Genomic DNA, 17,904 nt, shown 5'->3' with positions numbered 1-17,904 from the left:
ATTAGTGTATAGGAATGCAAGAGATTTCTGTGCATTAATTTTGTATCCTGCAACTTCACCAAATTCACTGATTAGCTCTAGTAGTTTTCTGGTGGTATCTTTAGGATTCTCTATGTATAGTATCATGTCATCTGCAAACAGTGACAGTTTTGCTTCTTCTTTTCCGATTTGGATTCCTTTTATTTCCTTTTCTTCTCTGATTGCCGTGGCTAGGACTTCCAAAACTATATTGATTAATAGTGGTGAGAGTGGACATCCTCGTCTTGTGCCTGATCTTAGAGGAAATGCTTTCAGCTTTTCACCATTGAGAATGATGTTTGCTGTGGGTTTGTCGTATATGGCCTTTATTATGTTGAGGTAGGTTCCCTCTATGCCCACCTTATGGAGAGTTTTTATCATAAATGGGTGTTGAATTTTGTCAAAAGCTTTTTCTGCATCTATTGAGATGATCATATGGTTTTTCTTCTTCAATTTGTTAATATGGCATATCACATTGATTGATTTGTGTATATTGAAGAATCCTTGCATCCCTGGGATAAATCCCACTTGATCATGGTGTATGACCCTTTTAATGTGTTGTTGGATTCTGTTCGCTAGTATTTTGTTGAGGATTTTTGCATCTATATTCATGAGTGATATTGGTAATTTTCTTTTTTTGTAGTATCTTTGTCAGGTTTTGGTTATCAGGGTGATGGTGGCCTCATAGAATGAGTTTGGGAGTGTTCCTTCCTCTGCAAATTTTTGCAAGAGTTTGAGAAGGATCAGTGTTAGTTCTTCTCTAATTGTTTGATAGAATTCACCTGTGAAGCCATCTGGTCCTGGACTTTTGTTTGTTGGAAGATTTTTACTCAGTTTCAATTTCATTACTTGTGATTGGTCTGTTCATAATTTCTGCTTCTTCCTGGTTCAGTTTTGGAAGGTTATACCTTTCTAAGAATTTAAGAAGAATTTCTTAAATTTAAGAATTTCGAAGAATTTAGAAGAAATTCTAAGAATTTCTTCCAGGTTGTCCATTTTATTGGCATAGAGTTGCTTGTAGTAGTCTCTTAGGATGCTTTGTATTTTTGCGGTGTCTGTTGTAACTTCTCCTTTTTCATTTCTAATTTTATTGATTCCAGTCCTCTCCCTTTCTTGATGAGTCTGGCTAATGGTTTATCAATTTTGTTTATCTTTTCAAAGAACCAGCTTTTAGTTTTATTGATCTTTGCTATTGTTTCCTTTGCTTCTGTTTCATTTATTTCTGGTCTGATATTGATGATTTCTTTCCTTCTGCTAACTTTGGGTTTTGTTTGTTCTTCTTTCTCTAGCTCCTTTAGGTGTAACATTAGGTTGTTTGAGATTTTTCTTGTTTCTTGAGGTAGGCTTGTATAGCTGTAAGCTTCCCTCTTAGAACTGCTTTTGCTGCATCTCATAGGTTTTGGATTGACATTTGTCTCCATGTATTTTTTGACTTCCTCTTTGATTTCTTCAGTGATCTCTTGGTTATTTAGTAATGTGTTGTTTAGCCTCCATGTGTTGGTATTTTTTATGTTTTTTTCCCCTGTAATTCATTTCTAATCTCATAGCGTTGTGGTCAGAAAAGATGCTTGATATGATTTCAATTTTCTTAACCTTACTAAGGCTTGATTTGTGACCCAAGATGTGATCTATCCTGGAGAATATTCTGTGCACACTTGAGAAGAAAGTGTAATCTGCTGTTTTTGGATGGGATGTCCTATAAATATCAATTAAATCTCTCTGGTCTATTGTGTCATTTAAAGCTTGTGTTTCCTTATTTTCTGTTTGGATGATCTGTCTATTGGTGTAAGTGAGGTGTTAAAGTCCCCCACTATTATTGTGTTACTGTCGATTTCCTGTTTTATAGCTGTTAGCCTTATGTATTGAGGTGCTCCTATGTTGGGTGCATATATATTTATAATTGTTATATCTTCTTCTTGGATTGATCCCTTTATCATATTATGTAGTGTCCTTCCTTGTCTCTTGTAAGATTCTTTATTTTAAAGTCTATTTTATCTGATATGAGTATTGCTACTCCAATTTTCTTTTGATTTCCATTTACATGGAATATCTTTTTCCATCCCCTCACTTTCAGTCTGTATGTGTCTCTAGGTCTGAAGTGGATCTCTTGTAGACAGCATATACATGGGTCTTGTTTTTGTATCCATTCAGCAAGCCTGTGTCTTTTGGTTGGAGCATTTAATCCATTCACGTTTAAGGTAATTATCGATATGTGTGTTCCTATGACCATTTTCTTAATTGTTTTGGGTTTGTTTTTGTAGGTCCTTTTCTCCTCTTGTGCTTCTCACTTAGAGAAGTTCCTTTAGCATCTGTTGTAGAGTTGGTCTGGTGGTGCTGAATTCTCTTAGCTTTTGCTTATCTGTAAAGCTTTTGATTTCTCCATCGAATCTGAATGAGATCCTTGCTGGGTAGGGTAATCTTGGTTGTAGGTTCTTCCCTTCATCACTTTAAGTATATCATGCCACCCCCTTCTGGCTTGTACAGTTTCTGCTAAGAAATCAGCTGTTAACCTTATGGGAGTTCCCTTGTATGTTATTTGTCATTTTTCCCTTGCTGCTTTCAATAATTTTCCCTTGTATGTTATTTGTCGTTTTTTCCTTGTTGCTTTTAATAAATTTTTCTTTGTCTTTAATTTTTGCCCATTTGATTACTATGTGTCTTGGCATGTTTCTCCTTGGGTTTATCCTGTATGGGACTCTCTGTGCTTACTGGACTTGGGTGGGTATTTCCTTTCCCATGTTAGGGAAGTTTTCTACTATAATCCCTTCAAATATTTTTTCAGGTCCTTTCTCTCTCTCTTCTCCTTCTGGGACCTCTATAATGCAAATGTTGTTGTGTTTATTGTTGTCCCAGAGGTCTCTTAGGCTGTTTTCATTTCTTTTCATTCTTTCTTCTTTATTCTGTTCTGCAGCAGTAAATTCCACCATTCCGTTTTCCAGGTCACTTATCTATTCTTCTGCCTCAGTTTTTCTGCTATTGATTCCTTGTAGTGTAGTTTTCATTTCAGTTATTGTATTGTTCATCTCTGTTTGTTTGTTCTTTAATTCTTCTAGGTTTTTGTTAAACATTTCGTGCATCATCTTAATCTTTGCCTCCATTGTTTTACCGAGGTCCTGGATCATCTTCACTATCATTATTCTGAATTCTTTCTCTGGAAGTTTGCCTACTTCCGCTTCATTTAGTTGTTTTTCTGGGGTTTTATCTTGTCCCTTCATCTGGTACATAGCCCTCTGCCTTTTCATCTCGTCTATCTTTCTGTGAATGTTGTTTTTGTTCCACTGGCTGCAGGACTGTAGTTCTTGCTTCTGCTGTCTGCCCTCTGGTGGATGATGCTATCTTAGAAGCTTGAGCAAGTTTCCTGATGGGAGAGACTGGTGGTGGGTAGAGATGGGTGTTGCTCTGGTGGGCAGAGCTCAGTAAAACTATAATCTGCTTGTCTGCTGATGGGTGGGGCTGGGTTCCCTCCCTGTTGGTTGTTTGGCTTGAGGCAACCCAACACTGGAGCCTACCCAGCTCTTTGGTGGGGCTAATGGCAGACTCTAGGAGAGCTCACGCCAAGGAGTATTTCCCAGAACTTCTGCTGTCAGTGTCCTTGTCCTCACGGTGAGCCACGGCCACCCCCTGCCTCTGCAGGAGACCCTCCAACACTAGCAGGTAGGTCTGGTTCAGTCTCCTCTGGGGTCACTGCTCCTTCCCCTGGGTCCCGATGCACACACTTCTTTGTGTGTGCCCTCCAAGAGTGGAGTCTCTGTTTCCCTCAGTCCTGTCAGAGTCCTGCAGTCAAATCCCGCTAGCCTTCAAAGTCTGATTCTCTAGGAATTCCTCCTCCTGTTGCCGGAGTCCCAGGTTGGGAAGCCTGACGTGGGGCTCAGAACCTTCACTCCAGTGGGTGGACTTCTATTGTATAAGGGTTCTCCAGTTTGTGAGTCACCCACCCAGCAGTTATGGGATTTGATTTTATTGTGATTGCACCCCTCCTACCGTCTCATTGTGGCTTCTCCTTTGTCTTTGGATGTGGGCTATCTGTTTTGGTGAGTTCCAGTGTCTTCCTGTCGATGATTGTTCAGCAGTTAGTTGTGATTCTGGTGTTCTTGCAAGAGGGAGTGAGAGCACGTCCTTATACTCTGCCATCTTGGTTCTATCCTGTGGCCTGCTTTTTAAAAATTCCAAATACTCGGTATACTTGATGAGTCCTGTCCTCATCATTGTTTGAAAACATTTTCTTATCAATGGCCCAGAGTTTCACATTTACAGGAGCTTGTTCTCAAGTACCTCCTTGCTGCTGAAAGCTCCAGCTTAGACTTTTTTTTTATCCTTTGAATGTATCCCAATAGAAATGTACTGTTAAAGAAAAGTCCCCTAAAACAATTCATTTCTCTATGTGCTTATATCATCATCTTGAAATATATTTAGGTTCCATTTATTTTCAATTTTGATGATTTCTTTTGTTTTTTAAAAATAAGATCTAAAACATTTAGATGGTTCCAAAGTCAAAACTATAAAACCAGTACGGGGAAGTCTCATCAATCTCTATCTCCTCCATTCTGTTCCCTTCCCCCCAAATAATAACTCTTTATGTTAATTTTTGCTTTATCCTTACATTGTTTCCTTTTGAAAATAAATGCACATTATGTACATGTGCATATATGTATATATGTGATATGTATCTCTCTCTATATATATCAATGTTTTCATGGTCCCCTCCCCCCATTTCTTACAATAAATTGGTATGCCAAAACTGTTCTGCACTAAGAGGTCACCCCATAGCAGCATCCAGAGAGCTTTAGAAACCAGTCTCTGTTACAGCTATACACTACTCCATTGCATTTAGACTATTTCATGTGTAGAGTACTAGTTTATTCAAGCAAACTCCTATTGATGGACATTTGAATGTTTCAAGTCTTTTGTTATTATAAATAATATTACAATGAATTGTATAACAAATATGTCATTTTTTACTTTTGCAAGTTCATTATCAGGCTAATTTCCTACTAGTGAGGTTACTAAGACAAAGGATAAGTGCATATGCATTTTGCAAGATATTACAAATTCCCACTTCCCCACCACAGGAACTGTACCATTTTGCATTCTCATCATCAATGTATGAGTATGCTTGTTTTCCCTATAACCTCGTCAAGAAAGTATGTTGTCATACCTTAGAATATTTTTTCCCCTGCACTGATTAATAAGAAATCTTAGTTTGGTTTTAAGTCATATTTAACTTATGAGTGTGTATCTCAGTTTGGTTTAAAGTCATATTTAACTTATGAATGTGGTTGAACATCTTTTAACATTTTAAGAACTATTTGCATTTCTTTCTGGTGAACTATTTCGTTTTTTTGCCCATTTTTTTCTATCAGGTTTTCTGTCTTTTTTTTGGGGGGGAGGTCTTCTTTATGTATCAGTGTTGTTAACCCTTTGTCTATAATGTAAATTGCAAATATCTTTTTTGTCACTCATTTTTTCGATTTTTCCTTTAAAAAATAGTCAAATTTACCAATCATCTTTATTACTCTACTGGAATTTTGAGCCGTAATTCAAAGTTTTCCCAATTCTCCATCAAAAAGGAAAATTTAGCCTTCATTTTCTCCTAATATGTGTAGTTTTATTGCTTATAATCAGATCTCTGCTTCATTTGAAATTTATCCTGGTGTACAACTGAGGAATGGATCTAATTTTGTCTTCTTCCAATTGTCCCATACCATTTATTAAAAAGTTCATATTTCTCCACTGATTTGAGATGATGCTTTGTATTAAATTTCAACACTCAGTTGTGTCTATTTTTGGATTTTGCATTTTGTTCTATTGCTCTGTTTATTCATGGATTAACTCTTAACACTCTTTTAAATAAGAGGCTTTATTAGGTATTATAAAACTTGGTGTGGCTAGCCACCTGTCCACTGCTCCTCTTTTTCAGGATTTTTTTCTTCATTACTTATTCTTCTAAATAAATTTTATAATTACCTTATCTAACCCCAGAAAAATATCTGAAAATAGTTTTATTGGGCTTAAGTTAAACTTATGAGTGAATTTAGGAAGAACTGATATATTCATTGTATTGAATGATTATATTCAATAGGAAGAAGGTGTCTTTTCCATTTGTTTAAGTATATATTGTATATATACAGTATATATATTTGTTTAAGTATATACGTCTTTCAGGAGTATTTTGTACTTCTTCTCATATAGATTTTATACAGTTTTAAAGTTTTTACCTAGATTGATCCATCCATCCATCCATCCATCTATCCATCCAGGCTGAGTGTGTATGCTCATGTGTGTTACTGACTGCCTCAAGGACTGAGGCTGCCCCACCACCCTGTGTTCCCTAAAGTTCCTTAATGGCTTTCCAAGGTCCTTTTTTCAATTGTTTACAAATTAGAGTCTGTGGTGCTATAGCTATTTTACCAGTTGTTCTCAGATTTATTTGCTGAGGTTTCCCCTCTGAGTCAAGCCCTTTCCTTCTGATTTCTGGTTCTTAGGACCACCCTTTTCTTCTTTTGACTCCTTTTCTTGGAGCTACAGTGCAGGTCTTGTTGCTGCTAGTTGTCTGGCGTGACCACTCCTTTTCCAGAAGTTCTTGGAGGTACCCTGCTCCTTGGCATCACTGAAGATGCTGTCTGTGGGTTTTTCCTTTTGCTATCCTAGTTGTTCTTTGTATTTTTAAAAGGGATTTGGGAAGATTAAACAAAATACCCACTGCTTCCATCCTGCTCAGATCAGAATTCTACTGAAGAATTTTAAACAAAAGAGTTCCATGATGAGATCTGAATTCTGGAGAATTCAGATCTGACTTCCAGAGAAGAATGTATGTGACATAGAAAAGACTGGAGACAGAGAGACCAGGTAGAGTCTAGTACTTCAGAGAGATAAGTAGGGCTTGAATTAGGCAAGTAGTAGTGGGGCAAGAGGAGAGGACAAAGTAAGAAAGATTTAGGAGGTAAGACTGACAGAACCTAATGACTGACTGATGCGGGGGAATGAGAAGAGAGGGAAGTCAAGAATGGCCATCCCAGCTTTCTAGTTAGTGACTGGCTATGTGGGAGAGGAATCATGGTAGATGAAAGATTGGCAGAGAGAGGAGAGCAGGCACTGATGGGAGGAGTTCAGCTTCAGCAAGCTGATCTGAATGTATGTAGGGCACCTAATTAGAGATCTCCATAAATATTTAGATATATCATCACTTCCACTTCTGAACTTTCAAAATGTCCTGTAGCAAAAGTAAAAAATATCTTTTCCTTGTGTTTGATAATAATGTCAAATATCCTCATTGTAATATTTTTCTTGGAACTTGGCTTCTGTGTTACTACCTTCTTTTGGACCATCCCTTGAGTTTTAAATACCTGCCTCAACATTTCCCATCACTTTGTGACAGGTATACCTCAGCTATGATTTTGTTCTCTTACTTGAATCTGTCTAAAAGCCATTTTTCCCCCACCTCTTGATTTTGATACTATTTGCGTCATGCTGACTCAAATATCTAAGATGAAGCACAAATTCCTTTTGTGAAGATCATTTTTTTTTTTAAGATCCCTTACCGTCACCTACCATGCCAGGTACTTAATAATAATGTGAAATAATTATGATATTTATAGTAACTAAGATTTATTCAGTACATACCATGTGCTAGGTACTGTGGTAAGTCCTTCACATGTACTGACTCATGACACCTTCACAATCATTTTATGAGAAAGAATTACAGTATTCCCATTTTACAGAAGAGGAAATTGAGGCACAGAGAGATTAAGTAATTTGCTCAGATTGAGAGTTGGTAAATATGTCTTATCCAGACTTCCTGAAAAGACTGGAGGGAGGAGGTGTCTTGGGAATCTGCAGTTTTTGAAAGTTAAGGAGGAGGAGGAGGAGGAGAAGAAGAAAAAGAGGAGGGGAAGGAGGGGGAAAAAGTGCCCCCACATGATTCTTTTGCATACTAAAATTTGAGACTCACTATACTAAGTATAAACTACCAACCCTAGCTTCCAAAGCATTTCCCATAACCCTCTACCCACTCATATTCTCCATACTTCTGACTTTAGTTAATAAAGTTACTCAAGTTTCCACCTCACCACACACAGAACATTACAGAATGGGACAAAACCACAGGGATGCATCGTTTTATTATACAAAGGAGAAAACCCAAATCCAGAGAGAACTAAGGTGATCTACCTAAAGTTAGTAAAAGTGCTGGGACCAGAAACTTTGGTCTCCTGACCTTCTAGTCCAGTTCTTTTTCCATTATAAATGCCTAAAAGACTTCCCATATTATAAAATATGAAGGGATATTGACCATCAGGGGCTAGATTAATTTATTTCACTTGGTTAAAGACATCAAGAATACCAATGTGAACACTATTCTATATTTGGGTGCAGAGTATCCAAAAGTTTTAAATTGGTAGAAAACAATTTAAAACAGCTTATACTGCTTAATTTAACAGGAATGATCTGTTCAAAGCCAGATGGTTCACAATATGTTGATGGCAGGTCACTTTAATGAGACTCATCTCTGGTTTCTGTTCAGTCATCAGAACTCTCCCATAAATACAGAATTAGGTCTATATCAGCAGATAATAGGGCTTTCTTCTTTTAGACACTGGTGAAATTCAGGTGCTGTAAATATAATTTTTCCCTGACTGAGATAACTGTCTTGTAGTCAGCACCTTCTTTCATTCACTCTCTCATCACTACTACCTTTTTCTCTTTTGCCTGAAAAGAAGTATCCCCAACAGTTTTCCAAGGTAACCATTTGTCTGTGCCCCTATCCTTCCCCCAGCTCTCTACATAACCTTGCTTTATTAGTATTATTTTCCTTTGCTCTTCAATATTTTCCTCTTTAAGAATTCTTTCCCCCAAGCCTCTCCTAATGGAAAAGAATCTTTTATCACTCCACTGCTAAAAAACCTTTGCTGACTTCTTACTGCTTAGAGAGTAAAGTCTAAATTTTTCAGCATGAGAGTCAAGCCCTTCATCTTCTAGTGTCAATATGCTCATCCAGTATCAGTTCAGTCTCAGGTCTCCTCCCTACTATTTCTGATGCCATTCAACTCTTCTGTCTCTCCTTTTATCTCCCCACGGCTCTGTGGAAAATGATCCCTTTGCCTGAATTTCCACCCAGTTCCTGTCTGATGAAGTCTTATTCATCCTTTAAAATTCAGCTCAAATGTCACTATCTCCTCTGGATAACACTCTAATAATATCACTCTGCTCCAAAAGAATAACTCTTACACTACACGGTATTTTGATTACACCTGTCTGCCTTCCCAATAGAATGTAATCTCATTCTTTAATTCATTTAAGCATTTATTGAGATACTGTGACATGCCAGGCCCTGTGCTAAACCCCAAGGATGTAGAACTGAATATCTTAGAAACACTCTGATCTCAAGAAAAAAAAAATATATATATATTTTTGCGGTACGTGGGCCTCTCACTGTTGTGGCCTCTCCTGCCGCGGAGCACAGGCTCCAGACGCACAGGCCCAGCGGCCATGGCCCACGGGCCCAGCTGCTCCACGGCACGTGGGATCCTCCCGGACCGGGGCACGAACCCGTGTCCCCTGCATCGGCAGGTGGACTCCCAACCACTGCGCTACCACGGAAGCCCTCAAGAAAATATTTTGTGCTAGAAAAACAAAGTCTTAAGCTTTGATATAATGTTTAGAAGGCATATAGTCTCTGAATATAGAAAGTGGTATTTATTTATGTAAATTGATCATAATAGCAAGACATAAAAAGAAAGAACACTTGCAATATACTTAAAAAGTGGTAAAATAATACATTCTCAGTTCAAAGATCTAGTTTCCTTTTCTAGTTCTTCTGGAATTGTCAATCCCTAAAAAACATAATAATATTCAATCTACCATCCAACTATGAAGAAATCTGTCCCTTTTTGACTACCTAATCTTTTCCTAGGGGAAAAACCTTGACAGTATGCACAATAACTTCCCCCCTTCCAATCTGGAAGGAAAAGACTTTTGAACCCACCATTTTTGAAGATTATACATGCAAAGTACTAGCCTTCCTCTGAAGAACATTCAGTGTTCTTCCATGCTCGCACGTGCAAGTGCATTCTTCAGTTAGCTATCTTCTGAGATAAAAATGGGCAGCAAAAGCGTATTTCATTTCAGTAACCTTGAGATATGTATAAAGTCTAAGAATACTGCATATACATTTTGGCAAGAAGCTATAACGAGTTTTAAATACCTAAAACCATATGCATTTTCAGGGGATTTCCTAAGAAGACCTTCTAAACTCAGTAGTCCTAGGTTATGGAATTTTTTTATACCTGCCTTATTCCTCAACAGTAAAATAAAAGTTTTATTGTTCTGGTTTGTCAAACTTGACCACTTTGGGATTAAGGGTACAATATTAACTATGTAATTGTGAACAAGTTTACATTTCTCAGAAAAACCTTAAGTACCCTTTCAATAAAACACACCAAACATCTATCCTCTTGTGTGGAATAACTATCACTGTCTTATTAGAAGGTGACATTTACGTTTACTGTCAGCCATCATCTGACCTATTTGTATTCAGATGTATTCTAACAAGTTTTCAAGAAGAGCAACCACAGATACCTGGCAGTACACTAAAAAGCCAAAGCATTTGATTCTTATTTCCAGTATAAAATGGTGTCAATTGTGTACATTACACTGTGCTTAGAAAGTTATTCACAACACATGGCTCTCTTTGGTAGCATATTCTGTAGAAAGAACTGCTTCACGATGACAGTTTGTGGGAGAAAATGAGTCTCTCCTTAAACTCACTTATTTTTCTTCACTAATAGTTCTGGTTTCTCTTTTAAAATAGCCAAAGGTTTCAACCAGTTGAGTTGCTGCCACCTTCGTATTAAACTTTAATAAGCTAAGCTTTTTAAGCCACATAAAAATTTCATCAAGTGCTTCTCAACCTTAGGAAAAACGGAAGGAGGAACAAAGGTCAGAATACCACTCTGCTACAGCAGCGTCTGGAGAAGAATGCTTAGGAAGTCTGCGCGCAGTCAGCCGCAAAACCAGTTCCCGTTTGTGGCCTGCGCCAGATGGTGACTATGCTGAGTCCTTCATCACACACAGGCCCCATGGTGGGTGCTAATTAAAGCAGTACCGTCAAAGAGCAGGCTCCTGGGACAAACCATTTGCTTTTTTCAAAAGTCCTTGAGATGCACTACATTCAAACCAATATTTTAGGGTTTTCTTGTCAAGAACACCCTTTTAGAGCTACTCTTGATCATTTTACTTTCACTCTTTCATGATGGCAATATATTTAAAAAACACCTTTAATTTATTTTAAAAAGGAGTATAGCATGCTACTTAGTTATATGAAGTTAATAACAGAAGGAACAGATGAAAGAGTTGAAAGAGGTGACTTGTTGCTGGGAAACAAGAATTAGAAGGAGGAAAAGACTGGGCAAAGAATCAAGCTTTGTGGTTTAGACAAAGGTGCAATACTGGACAGACATAAGCAAAAAAAGGAACCTCAACCTAAACCTCACACTTTACACAAAAATTAATTCAAAATGGATCATGGACTTAAATGTAAAACTTTTTGGAAAAAATTAGAAAATCTTTGGTATCTAGGGGTAGTCAAAGAGTTTTTTTTTAGACTTGCCAGCAAAAGCACAATTTATAAAAGGAAAAACTGATAAATTAAGCTTCATCAAAATTAAAAATTTTGCTCTTCAAAAGACCCTGGGAGAAACTGGGAGAAAGTATTTGCAAACCACAGTTCTGACAAAAGGCCTGTATTTTGAATGTATGAAGAACTCTCAAAACTCAACAGTAAAAAACAAACAACCCAGTAGAAAATGGGTAAAAGACACGAATAAACATTTCACTGAAGAGGATATACAGGTGGCATTTAGCACATGAAAGATGTTCAACATCAGTAGTCATTGGAGAAATGCAAATTAAAATCACAAAAGAGATATTACTATACACCTATCAGAATGGCTAAAATGAAAAATAGTGACAACACCAAATGCTGTCAAGGATGCAGATGAACTGTATCAGGGATACATTTCTACTGGGAATGTAAAATAGTACAGTTGCTTGGGAAAAGAGTATGGCAGTTTCTTACAAAATTAAATATGTGCTTATCATAATAACTCAAAAAATTGCACTCTTGAACATTTATGCCAAGGAAATGAAAACTCATGTTCACACAAAAACCTGTATATGAATGTTCATAGTCACTTTATTTATAATAGCCAAAACTGGAAACAATTTTGTTAACCAAGTTATAGTACATCCAAGCCATAGAATACTACTCAGCAATAAAAAGGAATAAACTATTGACATATAACAATTTGGAAGGATCTCAAGGGAATTAGGTTAGATGAAGAAATCCAAACTCTAGAAGTTAAATACTATGTGATTCCATTTATATAGCATTCTTGAAGTGACAAAATTACAGAGTGGGGAACAGACTAGTGTAGTCAGGGGTTATGTAGGGGTGTAGGAGAGAGGTGGCTGTGGCTATAAAAGAATATGCACAAGAGATCCCTGTGATAATGGGTCTGTATCTTGACTTGGTCACCTGAAACTGCACAGAACTATACACACACCAGCACAAGTTTAACTGGAGAAATCTGAATAAGATCAGTGGATTTTATCAATGTTGATATCCTGGTTGTGATATTTACTGTAGTTATGCAAGATTTTACCACTGGGAGAAAATGGGTGAAGGGTATTTGGGATCTCTCTGTATTATTTCTCATAAACGTATGTGAAATGACACCTATCTCAAAATAAAAAACTAACAAATGTAAAGGACTGGTATTCCTGACAAAAATGCATATAACCTGGATCTAATCATGAAGGAACATCAGACATCAGACAAGCTCAAATCCAAAACAACTGGCCTGTACTCTTCAATAATGTCAATGTCATGAAACAGATTAAAAGAGACGTGACAACTGAACACAACATATAATTTGACTGGATCAATCCAGGGTTTTCTTTGCTATAAAGGACATTATTAAGATAATTTCACAAAACTTAGAAAAGGTCTATAGATCAGATAATGATATTAATGTTAATTTCACTATTTTGATAATCATACACTGTGGTTATATAAGAGAATGTTCTTGCTTTTAGAAAGTACACAATGAAGGATTTAAGGGTAAAGGGGCATCTTATCTCAAACTTACTCTCAAATGGTTAAAAAGGAAATATGGTAAAATGTTAACAGTTGGAGAATTTGGGCAAGGAAATACTTTATATTACTCTTGCAACTTTCTGTAAGCCTGAAATTATAAATAATAAAAATTATCATGATAAAAATTTTAAAGATGTACAGGATGCTGCACAGAGCCTGGCACACAAATGTTCAATAAATTATAGTTTTCAGATATTTTATACATATTTTCAGATGCAGAAACAAGTTGAGAAGCTTAAAGAACTGTGCAAGAGGGACAAGGGCAAACTGGTGGTAAGGTTAGGATTTGAACTCCACACCAAAGTCTGTGCTCTTTTCACTAGAATGAGGAAGGATGAAAATTTCACACCCCTCCATGGGGACTTAGATGTACTCTGAGGAGAGGATGGTGTTATATAAAAATTGTCTTCAAACCACTCTCCAAGCAATTTACTTCTTAGTGTCCTAGAAAAGCATAGGACTGGTAATGGGACCTAATACCTCAAACCTGGCTCCAGGGTAGATATTCTATATATAGCACATCAAACAAACTAAGTAATAAACTCACAGAAAACCATCTGCAAGCCCTTTACTACAGGGCAGTATATTGTCTTTTCTGTTTTTGTTCATTCATCTGAAATCCACTGCGCTGGTCAGTGGAATTTCTAGGATGACTATCTAGATATATCTCTTCTATTGGTCCTTCCCCACCTCATCACTGCCCCATGGCTAAGCTTAAATAGGACAGATAATTTATTTTTAATTTATTTTTTCTGAATAGATAATACATAGTTCAAAATTCACATAGGAAAAAAATTTCACATGGAACAAAAATATATATAGTGAAAAGTCTCCCTCCCCCACCCTTCCAACTCCCCTGCCACTGACAACAGATGTTACCAGCTTAAAAATGCAACTTTGTAATATTTCTTCAAATTACCAGAATTAGCTAGATCACACTATGATATTAAGCTAACCATTTACCTGGAATATTCCAAGTGATCACTGTAAATTTAATAATTTCTCCATTTAGGTATTTCAAATATCCTTAAAATACTTGTATAGATATGTTTTCAACATATTAAAATGATTGAGGGTTACCACTTTTTTTAATGAAAAAATATTCATATTATGTATGATTACAACAGATGTCTATGAATTATGGCCAGTAAGCATCAATCAATATAGAGTACTGGTAGCTCACCTGGTTCCTGTCCCGGGCATTTGTGTACCTGATCTTCTGAATGAAGTAGAATATAAGCCATGCTGAAGAAATAATCATCAAAACAATAAAGGATATTGACACGAAGACTAGAGAGCCACGGCTGAAGTTCTTTGGCGGCATTCGAGTTCCAACTGCTATTGTCATTTGTACAGAGATGTTTTTCTCCAGGTAACTCAAAATATCCTTACCCCTCAATTCTGTAATCATGACAGCAATAATATCTCCAGTGCCTGTAATGTAAAATAAATATATATACTCAAGTGACATTTAAAATTTATAGAACATCAAATATATAAAAATGCTACTTAGCAAAACTACTGTAATTTTTGCTAATGGCAAGGGTTTTCAGATTCAACTTTTCAAATGAAATGAAGTTGCAGTTGGGTATGCTGGCACCAAGTGGGAACAGAAACTTGTTGTGTACTACTTAAGACTTAAACGCACTTAAAGCATAAAATGATTGCAGTGTTAAGAACCATATTAACTTATCTCACAACTATATTTAAAAAACAGATTATTAAATCAGCCAAATGTAACAAAAGATGGTACACAGCATTGTATTATACACCAATAGAAATGTGATAAAATCATGGCAGGTTTTCACTGTAAAACTTTTTCCATCTTAAAATGTTCTTTCGAGAGTCCCAACTCCTTATAAAAAGGTGGAAAAGCATTTATAGTATAAAAATTGGTACTTTTTACATTAATTTTTCTTACAAATGTTTATGGAGCACCTATTGTGTGTAGAACTAGCACAAGGAATAGAAAGAAGCAGAAGTACAGGATATACAGTTTTATAATTTCACTGACTTAGGACACAAATCTGATAATAGAGTTCCAACAGCAAAATGCCAAATGGTGGTTATCTTTGATCAATAACAGTTGAAACTAACTTTGATCCTATGTGTAGGTCAGACTGGAGGAAGGTTCCTTTTTCATTTACCCCAGAAATCTTGTGGAAATCAAACCCTTCCTGAGAAATGCCCAAACTTTAAAACTCTGGACTAGTCTGGCATCAAAATATTTGCTGCTTCTAACAGCTGTCCAGAGGTTCCGCTACAGCCACTATCTAAGTTACTTATAAGGATGTTTGTAAGTTGCTCTCCTAGTCGTCCAGTTCTTTCAATTACATAAGCAGTAATACAGTAAAGGCAAGTGACTCTCTCTCCTATGCACAGCATGAAATTTCTATCCCTTTCCTTCTCCAGAAAGGGAATAATTTACCACTTTCTTTTAAGCAAAAAGAGAAGCCTTTCTATCACCAATCCAGCTGTCAGTGATCATCCTTTCATAAGTGAAGCTGCCTGTGGCAACATGCAACTTTTACAATAGGCCTTCTTCAAAGAGCCCCGAGACTGTGGGGGTCAAAGGAAGGAGAACAGACATTTTATTTTGGGAAAGAGAAAATTGTAACCATTTACTTAAATGTGAATAAAGTTTGTGCATATAAATGTAAACCACCAAAACAAAATCAAAACCCCCCAAACTTGCCCTTTCGAAGGCTTCAATGACTACTACTACTAAATATTTAGTTTATATGTTTCATTTATCATATTTAACTAAAAGGACTATCCTTGTACAATGTGCAGTCAAAAGACCATATACAACTGAAAAGAAATTTAATAATAAAAAGTTTTAAGAAAAGTTTAACCCAATGGAACATACACCTTTGTATAACCTTATTCAAAATTGTGCCAGTCATTTCATCAGAATTTATCAGCAGTTTATCAGAATACTGATTAAAAATCCAAAAACAGAAAGAAAACTGCAAAATTAAAGCAAGCAACAAAGTTAACTCTAATTATCTTTCTGAAGTAAGAGTTCTGATAAGTCAGAAAAAAATCATAAAACGATGCTAAACCATTTAAAATTTCCATTTAGAAACCTTAAGTGCTTTTAAAATGTTGTTCAACAGGCAATGATCTGCAGTATAAGATACCAGGTATGGCTATAAAGTAACTGAGACGGATCCCACAAACAACACATGACAATCAGTCTCATTGCTTTATAATCACACCAGGTACAAATGGTTTTAGAAATCAGTTCTGAGGCTCCCTCTTGAAGACTCAAGCTGGAAAAGGAGGTGGGAAAGCTGCACAGGTAGCCAAGGGAACCAATCCATGTAATGTCATTCATTCAAACAACACTAAATGAGCACCACCTAATTTCAATTGGAAAGCTGTTTGGGAGAAGAAGCATTTAATTATTTCAACCATCCCTTCAACAGTATTTATTGAGCATATCCTATCATCAAGGCTCCTTAATGTTCACTTTGCAAAGAGAGTGGAAAATTATCTGCTGTGAAATAGTAGAAAAGATACATATTGGTCTCTGTCCCTGGTTCCTGGGACAAAGCTCCTAAAACCCTTGCAACTTCCTAAGTGACAGCACTAGGAGTATCTTTTGTTCTAATATTAGGTCTCTGACCTTGGTTCCTGACACAGAGCTCCTAAAAGCCTTGGAATTCCCTGGGTGATGGGAGTGTCTTTTGTTCTAATGGGGTGAATCTTGGCGGGCTCCTGGATAGCTGCAGGATGCGGGCAGGTCACCAGAGAGACCAAGCCATGAGGAGAAGCTTGGACCTTTCAGCCCCACTCCTCAATCCTCTGGGGAGGGAGAGGGACTACAGATGTGAAGCCTGCATAAAAATGCCAAAGTATGGAGGTCAGAGGGCGTCCACATTGGTGAACACATGGAGGTGGTGAGAGGATGGCATGCCAGAGAGCCCCTTCTCACACACCTTGCCCTATGTACGTTTTCACCTGTATTCTTTATTATATCCTTTATAATGAATCAGTAAATATAAGTTTTCCCCTGAGTTCTGTGAGCCATTCTAACAAATTTTTGGACCGGAGGACGGGGTTGTGGGAACCTCAACTTACTGCTAGTGGGTCAGAAGTACTGGTGACAACGTGGGACTTGCAACTGGCTTCTGAAGCGGTGGTGTGGGGGGTGGGATGTCTTGTGGGACTGAGCCCTTATCTTGTGGGATCTGATGCTAACCCCAGGCAGACAGTGTCAGAATCAAATTGAATTACAGGACACCCAGCTAGTGTTGCTGAAAATTGCTTGGTATGGGGAAAACCCCACAAACATTTGGTGACCAGAAGCGTCGGAAGTGAAGTTTTCCGTGTGAGTAGTAAAAGAGACACACAAGAGTGCTTTTTCCTTTATACCTGCTCTTGATTACATGAAAACTGCATCTGCTCTCAAAGAGCAAAGGACAATTTTAAAGGGACTAGAGAGAGGAGCCAAACACAGGTAGTCTCATGATGCTGCTACAATGGAGGAGACTGGGAAGAGTGACAGGAAAGGAGACTAAAACACTGCTGGTCAAACAAAGTGAAAAATAATTACAGCAGATCATCAGAATACCAGCAAAGGCATTAGTCTCAACCATTTTAGGTCGTAAATCCCTTAGGGAATCTGATGGTAGGGCACCCCCTTCTAATTTCAGAAGAGGTTCACAGACTTCCTCATTCCCCACCCATAAAAGGTGATCTGGGCTCAAAGAACTTAATTTAAGGATTGG

The 17,904-nt window shown here is 37.2% G+C and overlaps 1 protein-coding gene across 2 annotated transcripts in view; it reads right to left on the bottom strand.

Moving 5' to 3' along the window:
- Positions 1-17,904, bottom strand: part of RNF130 (ring finger protein 130) — a 108,012-nt gene that overhangs the window by 45,340 nt on the left and 44,768 nt on the right. For both annotated transcript variants that reach the window (XM_073802888.1, XM_019937443.3), the window contains exon 3: positions 14,352-14,602. In XM_073802888.1, coding sequence (XP_073658989.1) covers positions 14,352-14,602 — 251 coding nt within the window. The remainder of the gene's footprint in view (positions 1-14,351; positions 14,603-17,904) is intronic.

The sequence above is a fragment of the Tursiops truncatus genome, chromosome 3, assembly GCF_011762595.2.
Source record: "Tursiops truncatus isolate mTurTru1 chromosome 3, mTurTru1.mat.Y, whole genome shotgun sequence".
In the NCBI taxonomy this organism is placed as follows: domain Eukaryota; kingdom Metazoa; phylum Chordata; class Mammalia; order Artiodactyla; family Delphinidae; genus Tursiops; species Tursiops truncatus.
This window is presented reverse-complemented; position numbering and strand designations above follow the sequence as displayed.